Genomic DNA, 27,257 nt, shown 5'->3' with positions numbered 1-27,257 from the left:
TTTTGGTGCTTTTCAGTTAGTAGAAAGGCCTCTTTAGTGTCCTAAATTTTCATAACTGATACCTTAATTGCCTACCGTCTGTAAGCAGTGTCTTAACGACCGTTCCACAGGTGCATGTTCATTAATTGTTTATGGTTCCTTGAACAAGCATGGGGAACCGTGTTTAAACCCTTTACAATGAAGATCTGTGAAGTTATTTGGATTATTACGAATCATCTTTGAAAGACAGGGTCCTGAAAAAGGGGCGTTTCTTATTTTGCTGAGTTTTTATATATATATATATATATATATATGTATATTTTGTGGGTGAGTTTCAAGATGGAGGCGCATCGGCTTCAACATAGCACCACCTATCAGTCATCTAGTGTATATATAAATTATTGGTTCCAGCTTGTCTCGAGGCCTACTGCTCACTTCCGCAATCATTGAGGTCTAGCTATGCAAGATTAGGTTCCAGCCACGATAGTGCTTGCCTGGTGATGCTTAAGGTTGTGGCTTATTCATCCCCATGTTGAATAATCAAATGAACAACATTAAGAGCTAGTTCAGACTGCAGGTTAAAATTGGATGGTGGAATTTATTTGACATTCAATTTTGTACAATAAAGGCGACACCAGGCAAATTTCTCACCAAACAATACAGAAACTTGACTGGAATTCAGCATTCACAGAGCATGTCGTTTTTTTTTGTATAAAAAACAACAAAACAAAAAAAATCGAAACAGAATTAAATTGTAGGTCTTCAACACAAAGAAACAAAATCCCAAACAGGAAAGCATTTCAAATGCTAAAAGAAGTCCTCTTCAAATGCCAATATCATGATGTATGTAAAATACTATTCACACTCTTAGCCGCTTCTCACAATTTACCTTCAAGAAAATGTGCTAAAGCCACCAACTCGCTACAACTTAATTTAAATGGAGCATTTGCAAGTTTGATCATACATAACATGTATTCATTCTCAAAGCTGTAACAAATGCCCAACAAAATACTGTTGAAGGTAAATTCAGTGCTGACCACGTCTCTCAATCTGTGACCTTCAACCCTTCACACTTATACCTATAGAGGACACTGAAGTGTTCACACAAGCCTCAGATCACTTCATATTTGGGCGGTGCAGCTTTAACACTTTATGGCAGGCATATCAAAAGTCCTTTTCATATAATACATGAACGGTTATATACACACACATTTATAGGTCTTTCCTCGTACAAACCAAAAAAATGTAGTACCTGACAAAAAAACAACTTTGGAACGTTGCTATAAATGACATTAGTGCAAATGTCATAACACGTGGGCTACATATCATGAAAATAAAAGGTCCTACAGCTACCAGGTGGTGACAGCGTGCAAGCCTAAGCGTGCGTATAAAGCTTCTACGTCAAGTGCTATGTCTGTTCTCTTCAGTATATGAATGTCAACCACACATCCGGTGGGTGTTTGTGTCTCCGACCTACACAGCGCCTTTCCCACCCTGTGCCCTTACTTGGTAAGGTTGTTGTGCAACAGATCATCAAGGTGAGGGAGGGTGGGCCACAGGGCCAGGAGAGGGTCGGCGAGGCCCAACCAGGGTCGGAAGGAGGGAAAACACTTGGGAGTGGCAAAATAGTGAGCTAACGTAAGTGACCTAAAGATGGGAAAAGGTGTGTGAAATATGTTGAACGAGAGTTAATGAAATCTCAAATGTTATATTTTGACTGTTTGCCTTACACTAGATAGATGTACAGTATAATGACTGTCAACTGTCAAATAGCTGCATTTTGTTGTTCATCTAACTCAGTGGCCGTGTTGTTATTGCCTGCCCTGAGATTGGAAGGTTGTGAGTTTGATCCCCGGCCGAGTCATACGATAAAGATTTAAAAAACGGGAACACCAATTAGTCTCTGCTTGGCACTCAAGAGTTTAAGAGATCGATTGAGGGTAAAGCCCTGCGATAGACTAGCGTCCTGTCCAGGGGGTGTACTTGTACATCGACCTACCTCACGCTTCAGAAACAGGAGATCGGCTCCTGCTCCTATGAGCCATTCCGGCTAGCACAAGCCAAGGCTCATGCACGGCTACTGACTTATTTTGATGCTAAATTAGAGAAATCGATGCAGATTTCTCAGTGAAATTATAGGGAGGTTCAGTATGGCATCACTCAAGTCTGCGTCAGATTTAATACATGAAATCCTATAGGATTAATAACCATGAAATGTACTTGAATGAAATGAATTAACCATGAAATGTTAATGAATGACATTTAAGACCATACTTTAAGTAACAGGCAACAAATAGATAAGAGTTTGTTAAGAGGAAGGTGTTGGATAGTGGCAATAGGGAAAGTCCAACAGTTAACCTGTCATGGCGAAGTCGTACGTATTAGCCACTTGAGGATGAATAGTCTAGCTGTGTGTGAGGAGGCGTGCATGAGCGAGGCTCAGAGGCAGCAGGGGCTGGCAGGCCGTTGTAGTTCTAACTGGAGGTCAGCTGCACATGCTGTGGATGATGCTGCTTTAGGGCAGGTGGCAGACTGCTGGGGCTGGCGATGCCTGAGACATGACTCTCCTGAGCCCTGTGACGGACCTGCCTCCTCTGCCTGGCCCTCAGGCTCTGGGTCAGGGTTAGCATGGGAGGAAGAGGATCTGGCTTGGCTCTCTTCAACCGGAACACCGTTCTGAGTCACTGTTTTGTTCTCTTCGGCCACACTGGCCACTGGCTCTCCTTGCCCAGCCTCTGCTGGGTTGGGATTGGCTGGAAGAATGTCCTGGGCGGGGGCAGCGGTGGCATTGGCGGGCTGTGATTGGCTCTTCAGCTGTTTGTGGCAGAGGGGGCAGGTCTCCTGTACGTAGAGCCACTTCTTGAGGCAGCCAGCGTGGAAGAAGTGACTGCAGGGGGTGATGACGGCAGACTTCATGTCCTGGAAAGGGAGACAGAATACTGGTTAACTACTGAAGGGCTACGGACAACCACAGAAGAGTCCACTACAACGCCTGATGATGCTTTGTGGAAATATATCACAGTACACATCCTCATTAAAACTAACCTATCATTTTAAATGTTTTAATGTTTAGGTAACTTTCTTAAAATTCCAGTTGGAGGATTGCCAGAATCAGCAGGGAATAAGAAAAACATCTGGAATACCTCCACCAGGATTTCTGGAAAACCTGGGAATTTTGAGGAAGTTACCAGAATTTCACATCCCCTTAGGTCGCATTGAACCCCTTCGTACCAGAAGAGGGCTATAAAACACATTTATCAGAACAATATGGGTGACCTATCAAACAGCATGCACACACACACCGGACACACACACACACACACTCTCTGTCACCTGATAGCAGATAGCACAGATGTCATTGTACTGCTCCAGCTGCAGGTCGGAAGCGGTGGGCAGGCTCTTGATCTTGTTGACGGCGTCTCGGCGCATCAGGAAGCTCTGCCAGCCCAGCTGGGCGCGCAGCCACACGTTGTAGTAGGAATGGATGAAGATGATGGTGGAGCCCATCACCGTCCACTCCCCGAACACAGTCTCAGACACGCCGTAGGCCACCACCACGAGCGCCACCAGGAACTCCAGCAGCCGGTAGGTCCCGTTCACGTAGTAAATGACGTCGTCCATGTTCTGTACGGGCTCCTTACGAACCTCCTCCACCATGAACAGGATGTAGATTAGCAGGGTGCCCAGCACCTAGGGGAGAAGGACATTGAGTGTGGGTGCTTCGTTTCACTTGTTTCGACACGAAAGGTCACTCTCACGTTGGGGCAAGCAGTTGGGGGTCAAGGGTTAGAATCACAGGTAATATATAGAACAAAAGTAGTAAGGTCTGCGGCCTTCCTTTTTTCTATTACAACGCACCGGAATCTTCTAAAGGTCAACGCACCAGAACCCCATTTTAACAAACAAAGTTGCTGGAATGCTGATCTTATCGGTTTCTACTACAGAAACCATTCCAGAACAATCTGATATGTTGGGTTGCTGAAACCCCACAGGGTTTTCCATATTTCACAGGGAATATATACTCACAGGTGGCCAGGGAATAGCAGGCACAGATACGGGAGCTTACAGTCCTTACCGTGCCCGTCACATCCCCATCACGGACCTGTGCAATATATCTCAGCACTAACGGAAAAGCCATCTTACCTTACATATGAAACATTGTTGACGTGTTCTTATGTCATTACTGCAAACAAACGGGCAAAGGATCCAGTGCACCAGCAGCTAAAAGGAACTCTTGAATTGGACAGACTACAGCGTGTATGTGTGTGTATGGGTGTGTCCATGGCGACAGAGCTTGAGGTGTGTGTGTGTGTGTGTGTGTGTACCTGCAGTGAGGTGAGGATGCTGGAGGAGATGATGATGAGGAGCCAGAAGTCCATGTGGAAGAATTGGCAGATCATGTAGGCCATGTAGGCTGGGAAGACCAGCAGGAAGAGGCACAGGCTCACGGCCCGGAAGTGCTTCCACAGGCTCCTGAACAGAGCGACAACCGACAGAGCTTTTACTAGGACAACGCCTCTGAGTGGCGTAATAAAGTTGTGTTGAACTGAATCATGTAGTTGTGGCATTTTGGACGGACTTCCATGTGAAAGTGAGGCCTTTTTATATTATGCTAGTGATCTTTTCATTCTCGCTGTGGATGACAAGCCCTGGTAGGCTTGGGCGATATACCGTATATCATTTTCAATACCGTGTGATTTTCAAAGTCTCGCGGGGGTTGCAAGCTGCGCCACCGCTTATAAGTTATAAGAAATCTATTTATATCCAGCGCAGGTCTTCAGCTATGCATTTGGTTTGCTAACTTGCTAGTTGAGTGGCTAGATGTCAATATTAAGCTTCTTGGTTACAGCAGAGACATTCAATCCCCTCCTGGATCAAGATACCCGTTGCCTAAATGGTTCTGTGCTTATTTTTTGTAAAATATACATATATTAAAAAAAAAGTGCATATTTGGTAATACCGTATACCCCGGTATGGTAGAGAAACTAAAGGACCATATGAATCTGGATATCGCACAACCCTAGGCCCTGGTCAAAGTAGTGAGACATTTCCAACTCAGCCTCGAGTATCTTACTTGTCCCTTGAGGCCCCCAGAGCCAGTACGATAGGGTCAGCTATCTCCAGCATGGACTGCAGGATGGAGGCCACCACGATGAAGAGGATGATACTGAGGAGGAAGGCTCGGTGGATGACCTGCAGCTCAATCAGACCCGTCTGCACAGCCAGGATCAGTAGCGTGATGCCCTCCGTCATTCCCCTGAGATGGTGAGCGACAGAGCAGGGGGAAAAAGAGAGACAGAGAGAGAAAGAGAGATTCATAAATAATGTGGTGCTTTCAGTCAGTCAGTCAAAAAAAAAAAAAGAAGAAGATTCCTCATTGTTCAAGCTATGGGTCAAATAACACACTTAACAGGCATAAACACACAACATAAAATGGGCTGAATGAGAATGCGGCTGACTGACCGATGCATGGTGTTGTCATTCATGAAGGCCCGGTAGCCCTGCAGGTAGAACTTGCAGAGGGTGAGGACGCCCAGCGCCACAAAGGACACGGTGAAGACCAGGCCCAGCAGGGAGTAGGGGGTACTGCAGCACTCTGCAATACTGAAGGGACAGGGAGAGAAGGGGACCGTAAGAAAATCAATTCAGAGATCTTGTATGTATTTGTAATAGATGGCACGTCACATTCTCTTTGATTACGACAGACAGACATAATAAAGGACTGAAATTGTAGAACTTCAGATTAAATAATGTTGTGCAAAAGTTCCGTCAAAAACAGGTTGACTTGGGTTTCCAACTTCTCGGATTCCACGAGAGAAGGGAAAGGGTTTCTAGTGTTCTAGGAAGCAGTGCCCTGTCCCACCTGGTGAGGAAGAGGAAGAGCAACCTCTCTCTGGAGGTGGGCTTGTCGCGGCTACTGAAGTAGGTGTAGATCTGCAGGGCAAACAGCACGAGCCAGAAGCACATGAAGAGGACGGGCAGAACCAGCTGGTTCCACAGGGACATCCCCAGAGCCAGCAGCCCATACACCTCCACCACCTGGGCACAGGAGGACATGGAACAGAGGATGCCACAGATATTGTTAGCTATGTGAACTAAAAACACAGAGACAGCAGCAAACTGATAGATTTACAGTCTTGTGTGTGAAAGAAAAGTGACAATCGGGTGATCGAGTAGTCATTGAATCTCCTCCAGTCTAGAGCCAGCAGACACTTAGCTGGCGTGGAAATAATTTAGTGCCACGCAGTCTATTTTACCTGCACCAGCTCCCTGTAGGCTGTCTTGGCCAGGTTGTAGGGCACCAGCAGGTTGGAGGCCAGGAAGTAGATGACCTCGAGGCCCGTGAAGATCATGGCGAAGCGGTTGATGAACACGATGGTCTCCAGGGGGACCAGGCAGAGGCGCGCCACCAGGGGGAGCAGGTGAGCAGAGAACAACCAGATCCTCTTGGTCTGCATGACGCAGGAGCACAGGGTGCACACCACCAGCTGAGCTGGAGAGAGAGGTGGGGGGACAGGAGGGACGGGTTAACACACTGCAGGTGAACGCCCAGTCTATAGGAACACACACTGTATCTGAACTGTGTAGTAACATGGAACAGCTGAATCTTAAAAGGGCGAGTGTTCCAAGATCTGACTTGCGGAGTCAAAATGTGCGACGCCCTCGAGGACAAATAAGGGCAAAATAAAAAGGGCACCTCAAAGAGTTCATTGAGGCCCGGAGCACGTGCATCTTGACCGCTACGTGCCCCAAGTTAACTCTGATGACACAGTGCTAAAGCATGTGACGGCACTAGAAAGCTAAGAGACTCGTCATCACCTGCGAGAGAAATGAGAGCCGGAATGAGACACAGTGAAGTCATAACGGCAGATCCAGTCTGTCTCCAGGAGCTGGAGTGTGACGTCCCTGAGGCTGGTGACGACGGCACAGAGAGGCAGCATGTTCCCTAACACTCTAGGGACTAGGCCAAGAGGTCCCTGCCTACTGCTCTCCTGTGTTACTGGGAAAACATAAACCCTCATTTCGACCCGCCTGCAGAACATGCGTGAAGATTCGAGTGTCCCTAGAAAGCAACTGTGCAGTACAGCAGTCAGGACTCATGGCTGAATGCATCGAGAGTAGCCTTACCCAAAGTACTTATGTGATTGAACCTAAAAAGGCCAAAGTTCAACAACTGTCCCAAGCCAAGTCAGCACACCGTGCCAAAGGGAATCATCGATCGGTCCCTCCCTCTATGTAAAATGTTAGGGAAAGGGTTACTTAGAGTGGCACACCAGTCTCATTTTCACCCCATTTAACACCTGATTTACCTAACAAAACACACATGCCACCCCCAGGTGGTGAAGGTAGGAAACAACATCTCCACTTCGCTGACCCTCAATACTGGGGCCCCACATGGGGTGAGTGCTCAGCCCCCTCCTGTACTCCCTGTTCACCCACGACTGCGTGGCCACGCACACCTCCAACTCAATCATCAAGTTTGCAGACGACACAACAGTAGTGGGCTTGATTATCAACAACGACTAGACAGCCTACAAAGAGGTGAGGGCACTCGGAGTGTGGTGTCAGGAAAACAACCTCTCACTCAACGTCAACAAAACAAATGAGATGATCGTGGACTTCAGGAAACAGTAGAGGGAGCGCCCCCCTATCCACATTGGAGGGCCAGCAGTGGAGAAGGTGGAAAGTTTTAAGTTCCTTGGCGTACACATCACAGAAACTGAAATGATCCACTCACACAGATAGTGTGGTGAAGGCATAACAGCGCTTCTTCAACCTATGGAGGCTGAAGAAATTTGGCTTGTCACCCAAAACCCTGACAAACTTCTACAGATGCACAATCGAGAGCATCCTGTCGGGCTGTATCACAGCCTTGTACGGCAACTGCACCGCCCTCAACCGCAAGGCTCTCCAGAGGGTGGTGCGGTCTGCACAACGCATCACCTGGGGTAAACTACCTGCCCTCCATGACATCTACAGCACCAGTTGTCACAGGAAGGCCAAAAAGATCATCAAGGACATTAACCACCTGAGCCACTGCCTGTTCACAACTCTCCCATCCAGAAGGCGAGGACAGTACAGGTGCATCAAAGCTGGGACCAAGAGCCTGAAAACAGCTTCTATCTCAAAGTCATCAGACTGCTAAACAGCAATCACCAACTCAGAGAGGCTGCTGCCTGCATTGAGACCCAATCACTGGCCACTTATAAATAAATGGATCACTAGTCACTTTATACAATACACTCGATATAATGCCACTTCAATAACGTTTACATATTTCATTAACATTTGACTATTAGATGTTCTTATAGGCACTTTAGTATTGCCAGTGTAACAGCATAGCTTCCGTCCCTCTCCTCGCTCCTCCCTGGGCTCGAACCAGGAACACAATGACAACAGCTACACTCGAAGCAGCGTTACCCATGCAGAGCAAGGGAAACAACTACTAGAAGGCTCAGAGTGAGTGACATTTGAAACGCTATTAGCGCGCGCTAACTAGCTAGCCATTTCACTTCGGTTACACCAGCCTCATCTCATTACTCATATCATGTGTATATACAGTATTTTATACCATCTATTGCACCTTGCCTATGCGCTCGGCCATCGCTCAGCCATATACTTACATGTACATATTTTCATTCACCCCTTTAGACTTGTGTGCATTTGGTAGGTGTTGGGGAACTGTTAGATTACTTGTTAGATATCGCTGCACTGTCGGAACTAGACACACAAGCATTTTACTGTATTTGACTGTACTTTACTGTATTTATACTTGGGATATTACTTTTCAACAGTAAAAGTACATTTGAAAAAAATCACTGGAAGACGTCTAAGGGTGCTCCTGTTTTCAAATGGTCAAAGTAGCAGTGTTTAGTAACAGAGAAGGATGAATCTTCTCAGCATCAGAAACAGATCATTGCGTAACTGCCAGTCATTTCACAGGAAGGCTTCCTATTCATGATGACACTCACTTCTCGCTTCTTCCCCTTTTGGGCTTTCAGGTTTTCACTGAGCTTTCAAGCTAACACTATTGTGGCCCAGCTGTATTTTCAGAAGAGGCAGAACCCACACCTCGGTAACATAAAACCTGACAGACACTAGTCGCACTACAGAACACCTGACACTCTTACGACAAGCAGCACAACAAGAAATACGTCAATGAGTGAGCAAGAAAGAGAAAGCAAGAGCGCGGGGAAAGACAGAGGCCTGTATGAGCTGTGTGCGCTCCCATTGTACGGGAGACTGTGGTCACTCCCTCTCTCACTCTGTAGAAGCACCTTTGGCAGCGAGAGAGAGCGAGGAGCTCTGCGGCAAACGGCACTTCAGATCGTCAGATTATACAGCACCCACTGCCAACCTCCTGAACTCTCCTCCCCTCGCTCCTCAGCCGCCTACCATCTGCCTGACAGGATGAAGCAAAGGAACACGGCCTTTTCCTTTGTCTGAAAAGGTTCTAGGGCGAATAAAACTAGCTTGAGCACTCAGAAGACCGTTAGAATTGAACAATGGCCAGACAGGGAGAAGAAAAACAGAGCAGACTCCGAGACAAAGATAGGCATTGGATTGATAAAAGGATGTAAAATAAAATAGGATGTGGAAGAAAATATATATAAAATACTGTGAGTGATGAAGTGTACAATCACCATGTTATCGAGTAAAAGCAGACTTTAGGGTGACTACAAAGTGACTCATAGATTCTCAGAAAGTGGGGTAAGAGAAGTGTGGGGGTGTAAGAGGCTGGTATGGGACCTGTGAGACTGTGGCCCAGTGGGACTGATTAGTGAGTTAACTATGAGTGAAGGTGGGACTGTTTAATTACAGTGCTTTCATAAAGTACTCATACCCATTGAAGTATTCCACATTTTGTTGTCTGACAGCTTGGTTTCAAAATGGATAAAATTTATTATTTTCTCACCTATCTACACACAATACCACATAACGACAAAGTGAAAAACATGTTTTTAGTAATTGTAGCTAATTTATTGAATATGAAATACAGAAATCTCATTTACAGAAGTATTCACACCCCTGAGTTTATACTAAGTAGAAGCACCTGTGGCAGCGATTACAGCTGATTCTTTCTGGGTAATTGTATAAGAGATTTCCACACCTGGATTGTGCAACATTTCCCACTATTTTTCGCAATTCTTCAAGCACTGTCAAATTGGTGTTTGATCATTGCTAGACATCCATTTTCAGGTCTTGTCATATATTTTCAAGTAGATTTAAGTCAAAACTGTAACTCAGCCCCTCAGGTACATTCACTGTCTTCTTGGTAAGCAACTTCAGTTTAGATTTGGCATTGTGTTTTAAGTTGTTGTCCTGCTGAAATCTGAATTAATCTCCCAGTGTCTGGTTGAAAGCAGAACCAGATTCTCCTCTAGGATTTTGCCTGTGCTTCGCTCTATTCCATTTATTTTTTATCCTGAAAAACTCCCCAGTCCTTAACGATTACAAGCATACCCATAACATAATGCAGCCACCACTATGATTGAAAATATGGAGAGTGGTACTCAGTAATGTGTTGTATTGGATTTACCACAAACATAATACTTTGTATTCAGGACAAAAAGTGAATTGCTTTGCCACATTTTTTGCAGTATTACTTTAATGCCTTGCTGCTAACAGGATGCATGTTTTGGAATATTTCTATTCTATACAGCCTTCCTTCCTTTTCACTGTCAATTTGTTGTTTAGAATTCCCTGAGCGGTTTCCTCCTTCTACGGCAACTGAGTTAAGAAGGATGCCTATATCTTTGTAGTAAGGGACCTTACAGATAATTGTATGTGTGTGTTAGAGATGAGGTAGTCATTCAAAAATCATGTTAAACACTATTATTGCACACGAGTGAGTCTATGCAACTTACTATGTGACTTGTTAAGGAAATATTTACTTCTGAACTACTTCTGAACTTGGATTCTGAACTCCTTGCCATAAAGGAGTTGAATACTCATACTCAAGACATTTCAGCTTTTCATATGCATTTGTAAACATTTCTAAAAACACAATTCCACTTTGACATTATGGGATATAGTGTGTCTAGGCCAGTGACAAAAAACAAACAATCTCAATTTAATCCATTTTAAATCCATGCTGTAACACAACAAAATCTGGAAAAAGTGAACGGGTGTGAATACTTTCTGGAGGCACTGTAGCTGCCTGTGAGGGTGGTGGTGAAGGTGGGACTGTGTTTAGTTAGTTACCTATGAGGGCTGTGGAGAAACGGTTCATGGACAGCGCCTCCAGGTAGAGCGGTCCCTCGTACCCGGAGTCCAGCTCACTGCGGACATAATCCCTGAAACACGAAGACAACACAGTCAGAGCTCAGCTCTTGCAGTCCCACCTGCTGTCTTCTGTCCTCCCTGGTTAAAACACAGAACCACGCCTCAGAGAATTCAACAAGAGTTAAAGCACAATCAAGGCCAGTAGAAGCCACCAATAGTCCGGAGCCAGAATCATAATATGGTCAGAAAGTCACTACTGTAATTACCGGTAACTGTTTTATGTAGAAGTCGATCGTTTATGATTTTTCAACGCCGATACCGATTATTGGATGACCCAAAAAAACGATACCGATTAATCGGACGATTTAAAAAAAATGTGACAAAATGACAATTACAATACTGAATGAACACTTATTTTAACTTAATATAATACATCAATAAAATCTATTTAGCCTCAAGTAAATAATGAAACACGTTCAATTTGGTTTAAATAATGCAAAAACAAAGTGTTGGAGAAGAAAGTAAAAGTGCAATATGTGCTATGTAAGAAAGCTAACGTTTCAGTTCCTTGCTCAGAACATGAGAACATATGAAAGCTGGTAGTTCCTTTTAACCTTCCTTTTAACAGGTAAGAAGTTTTAGGTTGTAGTTATTATAGGACTATTTCCCTCTATACCATTTGTATTTCATTAACATTTGACTATTAGATGTTCTTATAGGCACTTTAGTATTGCCAGTGTAACAGCATAGCTTCCGTCCCTCTCCTCGCTCCTCCCTGGGCTCGAACCAGGAACACAATGACAACAGCTACACTCGAAGCAGCGTTACCCATGCAGAGCAAGGGAAACAACTACTAGAAGGCTCAGAGTGAGTGACGTTTGAAACGCTATTAGCGCGCGCTAACTAGCTAGCCATTTCACTTCGGTTACACCAGCCTCATCTCGGGAGTTGATAGGCTTGAAGTCATAAACCGTGCAATGCTTGACGCATAACGAAGAGCTGCTGACAAAGAGAAAATCTGTCGTTCTGCCCCTGAACGAGGCAGTCAACCCACCGTTCCTAGGTAGTCATTGAAAATAAGAATGTGTTCTTAACTGACTTGCCTAGTTATATAAAGGTATAAAAAATATATATACAGTGCCTTGCGAAAGTATTCGGCCCCCTTGAACTTTGCGACCTTTTGCCACATTTCAGGCTTCAAACATAAAGATATAAAATTGTATTTTTTTGTGAAGAATCAACAACAAGTGGGACACAATCATGAAGTGGAACGACATTTATTGGATATTTCAAACTTTTTTAACAAATCAAAAACTGAAAAATTGGGCGTGCAAAATTATTCAGCCCCCTTAAGTTAATACTTTGTAGCGCCACCTTTTGCTGCAATTACAGCTGTAAGTCACTTGGGGTATGTCTCTATCAGTTTTGCACATCAAGAGACTGAAATTTTTTCCCATTCCTCCTTGCAAAACAGCTCGAGCTCAGTGAGGTTGGATGGAGAGCATTTGTGAACAGCAGTTTTCAGTTCTTTCCACAGATTCTTGATTGGATTCAGGTCTGGATTTTGACATGGCCATTCTAATACCTGGATATGTTTATTTTTGAACCATTCCATTGTAGATTTTGCTTTATGTTTTGGATCATTGTCTTGTTGGAAGACAAATCTCCATCCCAGTCTCAGGTCTTTTGCAGACTCCATCAGGTTTTCTTCCAGAATGGTCCTTTATTTGGCTCCATCCATCTTCCCATCAATTTTAACCATCTTACCTGTCCCTGCTGATGAAAAGCAGGCCCAAACCATGATGCTGCCACCACCATGTTTGACAGTGGAGATGGTGTGTTCAGGGTGATGAGCTGTGTTGCTTTTACGCCAAACATAACGTTTTGCATTGTTGCCAAAAAGTTCAATTTTGGTTTCATCTGACCAGAGCACCTTCTTCCACATGTTTGGTGTGTCTCCCAGGTGGCTTGTGGCAAACTTTAAACAACACTTTTTATGGATATCTTTAAGAAATGGCTTTCTTCTTGCCACTCTTCCATAAAGGCCAGATTTGTGCAATATATGACTGATTGTTGTCCTATGGACAGAGTCTCCCACCTCAGCTGTAAATCTCTGCAGTTCATCCAGAGTGATCATGGGCCTCTTGGCTGCATCTCTGATCAGTCTTCTCCTTGTATGAGCTGAAAGTTTAGAGGGACGGCCAGGTCTTGGTAGATTTGCAGTGGTCTGATACTCCTTCCATTTCAATATTAATCGCTTGCACAGTGCTCCTTGGGATGTTTAAAGCTTGAGAAATCTTTTTGTATCCAAATCCGGCTTTAAACTTCTTCACAACAGTATCTAGGACCTGCCTGGTGTGTTCCTTGTTCTTCATGATGCTCTCTGCGCTTTTAACGGACCTCTGAGACTATCACAGTGCAGGTGCATTTATACGGAGACTTGATTACACACAGGTGGATTGTATTTATCATCATTAGTCATTTAGGTCAACATTGGATCATTCAGAGATCCTCACTGAACTTCTGGAGAGAGTTTGCTGCACTGAAAGTAAAGGGGCTGAATAATTTTGCACGCCCAATTTTTCAGTTTTTGATTTGTTAAAAAAGTTTGAAATATCCAATAAATGTCGTTCCACTTCATGATTGTGTCCCACTTGTTGTTGATTCAGTTTTATATCTTTATGTTTGAAGCCTGAAATGTGGCAAAAGGTCGCAAAGTTCAAGGGGGCCGAATACTTTCGCAAGGCACTGTACATATATATTTTTTTAAATCGGCAAATCGGCGCCCAAAAATACAGAATTCTGATTGTTATGAAAACTTGAAATCGGCCATTCCGATTAAATCGGTCGACCTCTAGTTTTATGGAACCACTACAAAACAGAACTTCAAATCGCAACACTTAACGGCTTTTAAATGATCTTTCTGAATACACGTAGCTCCTAGCTAACAAGTTGACGTGTCAAGGATTATTTTAGCTAAAGTTCCTGTAGTGTGTGTCTGTCTCTCACCGGGAGACTTGGTGTCCGGCAAAGAGCAGCAGGGCAGTGAGCACGTACAGGTAGAGCTTCACCAGGTGCTGACGAGGCAGAGTCAGGAGCACCAGGCTGAGGATGTAACCTGACACACAGCAGAGCAGAGACAGTCAGGACAGTGAATCACAGAAGGAAGGAGGGGTCTGTACAGTACAGCCATGAAGTGGAACAATGCACAAACACAGCTTTTTTTAAAGGGACAAAAATATATGTGCCTGCTTCAGCTGCTGTTGGTCTCACACATATTAAGGAGTAGTTTATTAACACGGACGTCCACTACTGTCTAACTGGCATTCACTTCTTGAATAATCCTTAACTGTTATTCCAACCATCTCAGATGAGTTCTATTATCACGAGGACAGTGAAACCAATAACCCTGCCTGCCCTCCGCCATCTTGGTTGAGCATGGCGTGCCTGGTTTAGCGGAGTCAGCAGAAAACGGTCCTCGGGAAAATCTCAATTGCATACTCCTTGCATCCTCGCTCTCTTCACCTACTTCTCAAAATCCATTTGATGGTGGGAAAAAAGTCAGAGGTCCCAACTTTTGAGGCGGCAGCGATGGGAGAGGATACAAGGAGTATGTCATTGAGATTCTCCTCCAGACAAATCAACAGGCACCAAAATGCCAGGGACTCGATTGGCCGACCTGGACCCAGCGTGCAACAGATCCACCCAGCCAATCCATCCTGGGGATTCCATTAGCAGACAGCAAACATGCCCACTCCTCTAAAGCTCTCTCCACCATCCTGCGCACAGACAGTGTGTGTGTGTGTGTGTGTGCGCGTGTCAAACATGCAACTTAACCTGGTCAAATAATCAATAAAGGGCAGGGAGCATGACAACAACAGTGGGGGATAGGAGGCTAAGTTAGCCATTGAGGCTTGAAAGTGTGGTCAGTGGACTGAATCATTCTGGCATGAAAACAACTACACAGACAGATACTGATATGATTCTACCTCCCATGAAAACCAAAACGATTATGATCCTCTCAGTCTAAGTGCCACGGGCCCTGACTGGAGTCAGTGTTCCGAGCCAGTGGTGTGTGTGTGTGGCCAAGTCAGGGTGAGCCAGCCTCACTGTGACAGGCAGCCAGGGTGACGAGGACGGGAGATTAGAGCTTTGTGTGGGCAGTTTTACCCTCCCTCTCTCCCTCCTCGCCCTGTGGCCACCACCGGATGCTGCTTACGTAATCCTGAGAGGAGGAGATGGAGCTATATTCTACAAGCCGGCCAGGCCGTCACGTCACTGCTGTCAATAGGCTTATCTATGAGCCTCTGTTCTGGTCTGGATGCTCAGTCACAACCATCACAAAGCAGAAAACAGAGAAGTGTGGCGGCACGACGGGAGAGGAAGCTCTGCTGACGACATGCCTTGAACACAATCAGAACCAGATAAAACCTTGACTGAAAGAAGAAGTCCATACTGTAATCTTAAGAGTGCAAGCTCTCACTTTACAGAGCCCGATGTTTGGTTAGTAGCCTAGCACCTTCCTGCAGTGGTGAATATGAGTCCGTGGGTTTAACAATGTGTGGGTGCTTTGGTTGGAGAGGCTCCTGCTCGCAGTTGCACTCACAGAACCCACGCCCCCGAGGGAGGGAGGCTATGGCCAGTCAGGAACACAGCCTTAGACCACTCAGTCATTGTCACCTTACGTGTGCTGCGTTGGTACAGGCCAAAAATCTTAACAGGGCCTGAATAGAAAAAGTAGAGGCCCAGTTTCCCAACAAACTCACAGGTTCCTATGCCCACCTGACAAACTCAAGTCACGTGGTCCCCAGCCACTCCTCCAGACATGCTCACTGCTGAGGGAACATTAAGCCCTGTGTGCAGATAGTGAAAATAATGAAGTCTGACTATAAAAAGGTACATTAAAATAGAAAAATGTATCCTGTGCCTGGGGCAAACTATTTCACAAAATGAATATAGCCGTCCTGGTGATATTGGCCTAGCTAGGCTTACTGACTCATGGGTCCATAGGCGAGGGATAGGCCTGACAGTATCTGTATAGTGCTCATAGAAAAGCCTTCCAGCTATGGTCAGGTGCAGCAATGTGTATTAACAAGAGCACATCCTGTTCCTTAGCCTGCATTAGGTAAGCCAACACAACACAGATGAGAAGGACTTGTTTAACAGCAGAGACAGCAATAAAACAGAGCCGTTAATCCACAGCCATGGATCCAGAGCCATTTGCTACGCAAAGTCATGCAGACAGGACAAAGAGTGGACCGATGTGAAAGAATCATCAGTGCTGGCAGTATAAATACACTGCCCCTAATCGTCCATAAGCAACACAGTCAGAGAAAGACTACAGCAATAGGCTACAGCAATAGGCTACAGCAACAGCAACAGGCTACAGCAGCAGGCTACAGCAAGAGCCAAAATGATGAAAAATGCTAATAAAATGAGATAGGGCCTCATGAGATATGAAATATTTGCTGAAACCTAGAAATACAGTTAAAAGATTTGAGAATATCCTGCTCTCCCTCTATCTCTTTCCAAGAGACATCAGCAGCACACACACACACTGAGGTTCAGTCCAGTCCACAGTTCTCTGCTGCCCAGTGTGTTCATCAGCAAATACCAGCCTCATTGTCACACCCACAAACTTCAGCCAAGTATGCAAAGCCACTAAAAAGACCACTGGTGAGGTCAAGGAAAGTTTGTACACACAGTATACATACAAAATTATAAAAAATTACAGTAAAAAAAGATATATATTTAAAAAATATGTAATTCCTTCCCATTGATAATTAGCATATACAGTGACTGCATTATAGTCTAGGCCTGTGAGCTGGTTATCATGGCCTTTGCCTTGTCCACTCCTTTCCTCTGGAAAGAGAACGGCTTCTTTGAGGGGGGAGGGGATGACTTCGTTCTCCTACTCCCTGCACGGGCCAGCCCCCCAGCCCCCCATGCAAAACAGTATACAATTTGTGCATGGTATTGGTTAAAGGAAAGATTCACCCATTTTGAATGTTATATCGTATTTGTGCATCTCGGAGCGATGGGTGAATGCATTCAAAATGGGTGAATCTTTCCTTTAACTCTTCTGTGCACATTTCAAGGTTAATTATACCACCTTGAGCATCACGGAAAGTCCCATTAAAACACTTGGGTCTCGGATGGTGGAAAAAAGCAGAGGTAAATTACAAAGGAGAGGAAAATGTGTCTGAGCCAAAGTTTCACCATGACGACAACGTTTAAAAAAAAAAGTGTCCGACTGCAGGCAGACAGTTGCAGCAGCAGATGTCTACGGTCAGGCCATGCCATTCTTTAATTAGGAAACAAGCATTCAGCCAACACCCTGCCTTCACTGAGCTCTTAGTGGGCCAGGCCCACTCTCAAGCAGAGCATACACATACTGAATCAGAAATACTGTCTGTGCCCATGTTGACGTGCCATTAGAAATACAAAACGTAGCAGAAGCATGTTCACCCTTACAGTCAACGCTGACTACAAACTGTCAGACTTTATCCTCGCGTCACTGCTTTTATCCTGTCTGAGCTAAATCTACGACAAACCCAAAAGCATTTCAAATGCAACACCATTCAAGACAGTCGTAGGTTTAAAAAAAAATCATAGTAAGGCGAGGACTGATGGTTTGGTTAGCGAAGCTAGCAAGTCTGTCTGGATACCAGCTGTAACTATCTAGTAGCTATCTATTTCAGTGGATGCCAAACACATTTTTACCGGCAAAAATGAACACATTTCAAATTATAGCTATGGTATAAGCGGGATAATGAACTCGGGGGCTCAACGCGTTCTCTGGAAAACAATGCAACATCGTGAAAGTTCAGTGTCACGACGTGCTACACACTTTCCACATCGTGTTATATTATTTTCCATAGAACGCATAGCCCCCTCGATTATCACTTAAATAGTCCATAAATTACATTCATATGCATGAGACCCAACCATGAAAAACTGGGTCCCAGTTTTACAGACTGCAACTGCAGTGTTTATCCTGGTCGGGGCACACGGGTGATACTGCAGCACTACAGCCCAAACAACCTATTGGCTGACAACATTTCTAGCTTTTCTTGGCCACTCCAAAACGGAAAGTGCAAACAGAACTAATCTGACGATTACAACATCATTAAAGATGGGCTATTTACTGCAAATAGCATGGCTGAGTGATTTTAAAAGTCATAGTAAATCGATTAATAATATAATAATACTCTTAGCAAAAATATTTCTTTAAGTTTGGAACTTTTGTGAAACATCACAGCACAGTTGAAAAATAGATGGAAAATAGATGGTGTTCAGAGATCGATGGTAGTGGTTGAGTGGAGCTGATGGATGGGACTAAAAACAAACAAACAGATAACTATTGTAAGCTACACTGTCTGTAAAATGTATATAGTACGGATAAACTGGAAGCAGAATCCTAAGAGATGTTGTAAAGTAGTTTACTCCGATTAGGGGAAAGATGGAAGGGGAAAACAAAATACTCTCCACACACACACACACACACACACACACACACACACACACACACACACACACACACAGTCTGTGTGCAGGATGGTGGAGAGAGCTTTAGAGGAGTGGGCGTGTTAGCCCTTGTCCTTGTTTTTGTCCATTAAAATAACATCAAATTGATCAGAAATACAGTGCAGACATTGTTAATGTTGTCAATGACTATTGTATGTGGAAACCTTTTTTTATGGAATATCTACATAGGCGTACAGAGGTCCATTACAATCCACCATCACTCCTGTGTTCCAATGGCAAATTGTGTTAGCTAATCATTTTAAAAGGCAAATTGATCATTAGAAAACCCTTTTGCAATTATGTTAGCACAGCTGAAAACGGTTGTTCTGATTGAAGAAGCAATAAAACTGGCCTTCAAGAAACTGAAGATCACGTACAGCGCTGTGAACTACTCCCTTCACAGAACAGCGCAATCTGGCTCTAACCAGAACAGAAAGAGGAGTGGGAGGCCCTGGTGCACAACTGAGCAAGAGGACAAGTACATTAGTGTGTATAGTTTGAGAAACAAGTCCTCAACTGGCAGCTTCATTAAATAGTACCCGCAAAACACCAGTCTCAACGTCAACAATGAAGAGGCGACTTTAAATGTTATATGGGCTAATATAGAAAGAAACGCCAGCTTTTAAAAATGAAATTTCACATTTTTCAGAAGTGGATGGGTGCTTTTGTCAAAATATGCTGTTGAAAAGTACAAATGCTATAAATGACCACTCAAAGAGCAGCACTGGAGTGGGGTGGTACTGACCAACATAGTGCAGGTAGAGAGCCAGGTACTTGTACTGAAAGAGGGGGTTGTTGTTGAGACTGCTTCTCTGGATCTTCTGGAAGAAGGAGCTGACATCCCAGCGGTAAAGTACCTCCAGCAGCATGATGCTGGGGACACGCAGCCCCACGTTCAGCACCGCCTCCAGCTTGTCTTTCACCAACATGGCTCCGACGCGGCAAGATACACACTAATATGACTGGACAGGGGGACGGAAAGATAGGGAGAAGAGAAGGAGCAAAAAGTGAGCCTGAGGTGCTATAGAATGATGGCACGCAGACAAAGAAAACTGGCAAAATATACATTTTTTTATGCAACTAGCTGTTTTTTCAGAGCTTCATTAGGTTAAATCAAATCAGTCATAAAATAAATACACAAGAAATAAAAAAGTACATGAGAATAAAATAAATACACAAGAATATACACTAGATTATATACAATAGTGATGCAAAGGGGGAATCGATACACTAAGTGATATTATTTTTGGACTATATTATATAGATACTTTGACATTTTTTGTTGTTGCTACATAGCGTTAGCTAGTGCCAAATGGGCTGTACCTGCGACAAAACGCTGGTATTTTTCATCCTATAGCTTGTTCTCCTTTTTAAATAGTGAGCCAACATGTTTTCAGTGCTTTTAATTTCCATGACTGATCAAAACTAATTTTCTCATGCTCTCTCATCTCTCTGCAGCAGACATAGTGAGCAAAATGCTTGGAAAATCTAATTGTAATATATATATATTTTTTTTACTAGGCAAGTCAGTTAAGAACAAATTCTTATTTTCAATGACGGCCTAGGAACAGTGGGTTAACTGCCTGTTCAGGGGCAGAACAACAGATTTTGTACCTTGTCAGCTCAGGGATTTGAACTTGCAACCTTTCGGTTACTAGTCCAATGCTCTAACCACTAGGCTAGTGTAGCGGCAGTGTAGTCCAAATTGCAATACATAAAGAATAGTGAGAATCGGAATACTTTGTCACTTTTTGTTGTCCTGAGTTAGGGAAATGCTGTAAATTAAGAGGACTACGTATTTTGAAGGATAAGAAGTTGAGGATTATAATAAATACTGCTTTGATGTCATACAAGCAGCCAAACACCCGAGAGTCCAAATGTGCACTTCACATTTTCATATCATAAAACGCATGTCATATACAGTGTCAACGTTTTTGATGTACATTTACAAGATGACGTGGCGTCATACCCTGGGTTGTTTTGAACTAAATGAGCCCGGTTTGTCTAGTGTGATTAAAATTCACAACAGAACACACACCTGAATGCACAAATTACAATCCCGTTTCTCTGAATATACTTGTGAAAGTCTAACACCGTAAGATCGCATTTTATAACTTAGCTAGTCATGTTGGCAATAGAACAAGCTTTCAAATGATGCCCAAGTGACTCAGAATGCGATTTAAAATGGCCACATTTTTTGATTGTGTAAACAACTAATTGCTTGATGGCGGGGATGCAGGGCTGTGTTCCAAACAAAACAGATAAAAGTGTGATTACTCTAGTTCCTTAACGGCACAGCTAAGGAGAGCTAAAAAAAAAGAAGCACTGTATAGTTGAAGACTCGTCTTTAAATCAAATGTGCATTGAAATTACGTAGGAACTGTGCACACTTGGAGACACCAGTTAGTCCTCTCACTCAACCCATTTATTTGTCTCACATTTTAAGGAATATTCTTATCATGTTGTTGAATGTATCAAATGCAGTGAAAAGTACAGTAAATGTAAAATGCACACAAACATTATATGAAGAAAATGTAGCCTGTTTCAGAAGAACATAGTAGCATATTCTGGGTCTTCCTTGCTAGGCCCTGATCTGGCTATGCCATACAGCTGTGGGCTACACTAGTTCATTTAGCAGACAAGATTTCTAGTAAGAATACAATTGATATTTTCCCCCAAACGATTTAAAAGGGAGTGCATACATGTGGCTATTCTGTATTTAGTGGTTAACAAAGTGACCATTTGAAACAAGTCCTCCTATATGGTTAATTTAGAGTTATTTATGCAACTTTGGTTGTGATACAAAACTGTAGAATCTATTATAAATCAATACATTTAGGCTAAGGTTGCATGAACAAGAAATGAGGATTTGAAAAAAGGTTGCATGAAATCCATGCGCTCTGCTGTTTCTTTGCGCAGGCTGCACACACTTCATCAATCTCTGATCTATAATTTGACAAGCACTTGATAATATTCTCACCCATCAGACTATTCTCAATTTAATGTGGCCTTTACATATAGCCTACTAATATACGGTGTCTTCAGAAATTACTCACTCTTGACTTCTCCCACATTTTGTTGTGTTACAGCCTGAACTTAAAATGGATTAAATGTAGAGTCACTGGCCAACACACAAATTAACTAGGCAATTCAGTTAAGAACAAATACTTATTTTCAATGATGGCCTAGGAACAGTGGGTTAACTGTCTTGTTCAGGGGTGGAACAACAGGTTTTTACCTTGCTAGCAGAGGGATTTGATCTTGCAAACCGTTCGGTTACTAGTCCAACACTCTAACCACTAGGCTACCTGCCACCCCGGCATAATGTCAAAGTGGAATGATGCTTTGATTTGTTTTTACAAATTAATAAAAAAATGAAAAGCTGTAATGTCTTGAGTCAATAAGTATTCAAGCCCTTTGTTATGGCATGCATAAAATAAGTTCAGGAGTAAAACTTTTCCAAGTCACATGGGCTCCCAAGTGGCACAGCTGTCTAAGGCACAGAGGTGTCACTACAGACCCTGGTTCGATTTAAGGCTGTATCACAACCGGCTTTGATTGGGAGTCCCATAGAGCGGCTTATAATTGGCCCAGCATTGTCCGGGGTAGGCCGTCATTGTAAATAAGAATGTGTTTGTAACTGGCTTAACTAGTTAAATAAAATGAATATCTGCATGGACTCACTGTGTGCAATAAGTGTTTAACATAATTTTTGAATGACTACATCTCCACATAAAAATATCTGTAAGGTTCCTCAGTTGAGCAGTGAATTTCAAACGAAGATTCAACCACAAAGACCAGGGAGGTTTTCCAATGCCTCACAATCGAAGCAGACATTGAATATCCCTTTTTGTATGGTGAAGTTATTCATTACACTTTGGATGGTGTATCAATACACCCAGTCGTCACTAAAGATACAGGCATCCTTCCAAACTCAGTTTACGGAGAGGAAGGAAAGTGCTCAGGGATTTCCCCATGAGGTCATTGGTGACTTTAAAACAGTTAGAGTTTAATGGCTGTGATAGGAGAAAACTGAGGATGCAGCAACAGCATTGTAGTTACTCCACAATACTAACCTTAATAACGGAGTGAAAAGAATAATGCTTATACAGAATATGTATATGTGGCAAAGCAATTCACTTTTTGTACTGAAAAAAAAAGATGTTGTATTGGATTAGCTCCAAACACATTACAGAGTACCACGCTCCATAATTTTCAAGCCAGTGGTGGCTGTACCATGTTATGGGTATCCTTGCAATCATTCAGGACTGTGGATTTTTTCAGGATAAAAAAATAATACAGAATAGAGCTAACCACTGGCAAAAGCCTAGAGAAGAACCTCTGCTTTCCACCAGACACTGGGAAATTAATTCCCCTTTCAACAGGACAATAACCTAAAACACAAGGAAAATCTAAACTGGAGTTGCTTACCAAGAAGACAGTTTTTATTTTACCTTTATTTAACTAGGCAAGTCAGTTAAGAACAAATTCTTATTTTCAATGACGGCCTAGGAAAAGTGGGTTAACTGCCTGTTCAGGGGAGAACGACAGATTTGTACCTTGTCAACTCTGGGATTTGAACTTGCAACCTTTCAGTTACTAGCCCAATGCGCTAACCCCTAGGCCACCACGCCACCCCAGTGAATGTTCCAGAGTTACAGTTTTGACTTAAATCTACTGGAAAATCTATGGCAAGACTGATAACTGTTTTTATGGCCACAATTTTAAAAAGTTAAAACAACATTGCATTTAGAATTTGTAAGTCACTCTGGATAAGAGCGTCTGCTAAATGACTTAAATGTAATGTAATGTAATTGTTATTTGTTGCGCAATATATTGGGCAAAGAGGTCAATGGAACTCCAAAACAATGGAAATACCATGGAAACGCATCGGAAAAAGATTCCGTGGGGGAAAGATCACGAGGGTCCTTGTCGCCTCCCTGACATAATTTGCCAAATGTTGGCTATTGTTTGTGTATTTCAAACTATACTGAACAAAAATATAAAAAATGCAACATGTAAAGTGTTGCTCCCATGTGTTTCATGAGCTGAAATAAAAGATCCCAGAAATGTTCGATATGCACAAAAAGCTTCTCTCTCTCAAATTTGGAGCACAATTTTATTTATATCCCTGTTTGTGAGCATTTCTCCTTTGCCAAGATAATCCATACACATGACAGGTATGGCATATCGAGAAGCAGATTAAACAGCATGATTACCCAGGTGAACCTTGTGATGGGGACAAAAGGCCACTAAAATGTGCAGTTTTGACAACACCACAGATGTCTCAAGTTGAGGGAGTGTGCAATTGGCATGCTGACTGTAGGAATGTCCACCAGAGCTGTTGCCAGAAAATGTAATGTTAATATCTCTACCATAAACCACCGTAATTTTAGAGAATTTGGCAGTACAGCCAACTGGCCTCACAACCCTAGATCACGTGTAACCACGCCATCCTAAGATCTTCACATCTGGCTTCTTCACCTGCGGCATCGTCTGAGGGGGTGCTGATGAGTATTTCTGTTTGTAATAAAGCCATTTTGTGGGGAAAACGTATTCCGATTGGCTGGGCTTTGCTCTCCAGTGGGTGGACCTATTCCCTCCCAGGCCCACACATGGCTGCACCCCTTGCCCAGTCATGTGAAATCCATAGATTAGGGCCTAACAAATTCATTTCAATTGACTGACTTCCTTATATGAACTGTAACTCAGTAAAATTGTTGAAATTGTTGCATGTTGCGTTTATATTTTTTGTTCAGTATATGTTGAGGTAAAAAAAATAGGATTATAAACTGGGTAGTTCGAGCCCTGAATTCTGATTGATATAGTACAGCTTTCAGCCAGACTGTATACCATAGGTATGATGAAACAGTTGCTTTTACTGTTTTAATAAACATAACCGGTTAATAATAGCTATAAGGCATGTCATTGGGTTTATTCTGATCGAAGACGTAGTAAAAGTAATTAGCTGACATAAAAAAAAAAAATACAATTCCACTCTTAAAACTAGCAATGTATCCATTTGCCACACAGCCAAGCATCCCCAACTTCTACATGCATCGGCCTGAAATACTGTAAGCATTCATGTCATATAGATGAGTTAGTTAAGTGGTGTATGATCATGATGCTTGCCTTTGCCCTTTCACATGATCTGTAAGACAGGTTGGTTATATTTAACCTACCATGTGAAAAACATGCTAATAACTAGCGCCCAATCAAAAATGCAGCTTTTGACCAATGGGTAAAATGTTAATTGTGTAGATAATCCTATAATGAAAACCAAAGGTTCAAACCTCATGTCTCTATCATAACCCGTTCAAAAATTATTGGTGATTTTACCCTTGTAGGATAGACAGAATTAGGGTGACTAAATCAAGAGGCCAGACAAAAGTGGAAAATATTAAATAAATCACACCAGCTCGGCTGGATTCTGCGCAAGAATTAAGGTTACTGGCTACCTAACATATTCACTTTCCCGTTGAACTCATATTTCTTCTTGAATCGCAGGACATTAAACAATATAGCGGTAAGATTGATATCGATTTTGAGACATGCCGTCTTTTTATATATCCTTTTCATATTAATTAAAATATTTTAATTTTTAAAGATTGCTCACAAAAACAAGCATATCTCTGAAATGTCAACAGAGCACATAAAACAGGTTAGTAGCACCTTAATTTGAGAGGACGGGCACTTGGTAATGGATGAAAAGGAATAAGTGGAACGGTATCAACATCAAACACATGGTTTTATGGGTTTGATGGCATTCGATACGTTCCAGCCGTCTTCCAATCAGCAGCCTCCACTGGCGTATACCAAGCTTCTTATTTTCCCAAACCTTTTACATTTAATACAGCTTGTCATGGTAATTTTGCTTTGAAGACGATGACCACAAAATGCAAAATACTCAAACGTTGTTACGAGAAACCTGTACTGTCGGAGTTTGTCGGATGGATTTGGTTACGAAATCCAACTTCTTGGATAGAATGTTAACGAAATGTTAGAGACCCCACTGAACGATTCAGAACACGAATAATCATGTCTCGGTCAAATGTATTTTATAACATAAGGTGAAATGTTATCACCAATGTGTGTTTTCACCCACTCTGGGCAGAGTAGGTGGACACCTTATAAGAGGGATGGGAAACTTTGATGAGGGTGGGGGACACACGAAATCTGAACTCAAGCAGGCCACAGTGGTTTATGAAGTAAGAGCCAGTCTTAATCTTTTGCGAGCCCAAAGTTAAAAATGTGTTTTCTCCCCTCTTGACAGCGAGGATACTTTTGATTTAGAGTAATTTCCTGCTATGGGTCTGAGAGAGGCTGTGCGGTCCTCCATTTGCAGGCAGACACTGACGGAGTGGATATCCCATCCATTGAATTACATATAGAACTGATTCATACGAGCTCTGAGATCCCATCCCCCTGGCCCTCATTTTCAGATGGCCTTTTGAACATGCAATTATGAAACATACAGGTCCACTGTACCAAGCGTACAATTTTCTAGCTACATCACTTAGTAATTCACATCCGTCTTGCAATGCCCATGATGACTGGAAACGTAACGTTAGCTAACAAGACCAATTCGCATTATGATTACATAACCGAAATGGTGTGAACTATGGTTATACAGGCACCGAATTACTGTTGAGGGTTAAGTTAGCACAGCTATTCAAGTCTAGCCCGACATCGAGTTAGTTACACTATATTAACGGTTTGTTGGGCTCCAGGCGTTCATGACATGAACTTTAATAACCTCGCCAAACCAACGTTGGCAGCGGCTAGCTAACCGTAATTAGTTGTGCCCTGCAAGAAGGGTGATGAATTGTCACATACTCTCAATCTCATATTCCAAAATGTACCAAACTACAACTAAGTAGATTTACAGGGTCGTAAAACGAGACAATATGCTAAAAGTCAGTGGTTTAGCTAACTAGCTATGCATCACGTATGTTAGCAAACGCAGATGAGCAGAGTCGGGACGGGCGAAAAACTGCATTGATGACCCGCCTATATCAATGTAACGTTAGCAATAACGTTACCTGATGTTTTTAATAATGGAAACGACCACCATGCATAGTTTATCTAGCTAAAAAATAAAGCACGAGATCAACAGCTACTCACGATTTAAATTAATCTAGCAACAGCTGGCTAGAAACATTGCTAGCTAACTACGCCTTATCGCAGAACTGCATGTATTGTGTCGCTAACCAGCCAGCTAAATAGGTAATGCTAGGTGCTAGCTAGCTAGCCCCTCGAGAGTCAAAACAATCCAGGTTAGCTAGCAAGCTAGCTGAGTAGCCAAGTTCGCGTTATCAACATTGCCCCACGGAAAAACAAAGAACCTACATTGCAAGAGCGACGTTGACGACGTTAAAGTGAGTTTGAGGATGCTTCTCCGGTCGAATATCAACCATTTTAACTCGGCTTCTCCCGAGTTAACGGTTGAAACGATGGGATTTCCACCATGGATCGAGTCTTCTGCTGCCGCCGCTTCTTTTCCTTATTCTATGGTATATTGGCGT

At 43.0% G+C, this 27,257-nt stretch overlaps 1 protein-coding gene across 1 annotated transcript; it reads right to left on the bottom strand.

The window, feature by feature from the left end:
* Window positions 1–557: 557 nt before the first annotated feature.
* On the bottom strand, window positions 558–27,257 carry LOC135548783 (RING finger protein 145-like). The gene is made up of 11 exons (XM_064978691.1): window positions 27,082–27,257; window positions 19,478–19,694; window positions 14,215–14,323; window positions 11,185–11,276; window positions 6,237–6,472; window positions 5,843–6,018; window positions 5,443–5,583; window positions 5,054–5,236; window positions 4,305–4,452; window positions 3,313–3,669; window positions 558–2,898 (listed from the first exon to the last, which is right to left on the bottom strand). Exons 2-11 carry the CDS (start codon window positions 19,659–19,661, stop codon window positions 2,419–2,421), a joined length of 2,106 nt encoding a protein of 701 aa, XP_064834763.1. The 5' UTR covers window positions 19,662–19,694; window positions 27,082–27,257; the 3' UTR covers window positions 558–2,418.

This window comes from Oncorhynchus masou, chromosome 11 (genome assembly GCF_036934945.1).
Source record: "Oncorhynchus masou masou isolate Uvic2021 chromosome 11, UVic_Omas_1.1, whole genome shotgun sequence".
NCBI lineage: Eukaryota > Metazoa > Chordata > Actinopteri > Salmoniformes > Salmonidae > Oncorhynchus > Oncorhynchus masou.
The sequence above is the reverse complement of the archived record's forward strand: the minus strand, read 5'-3'. Positions and strand labels throughout refer to the sequence as shown.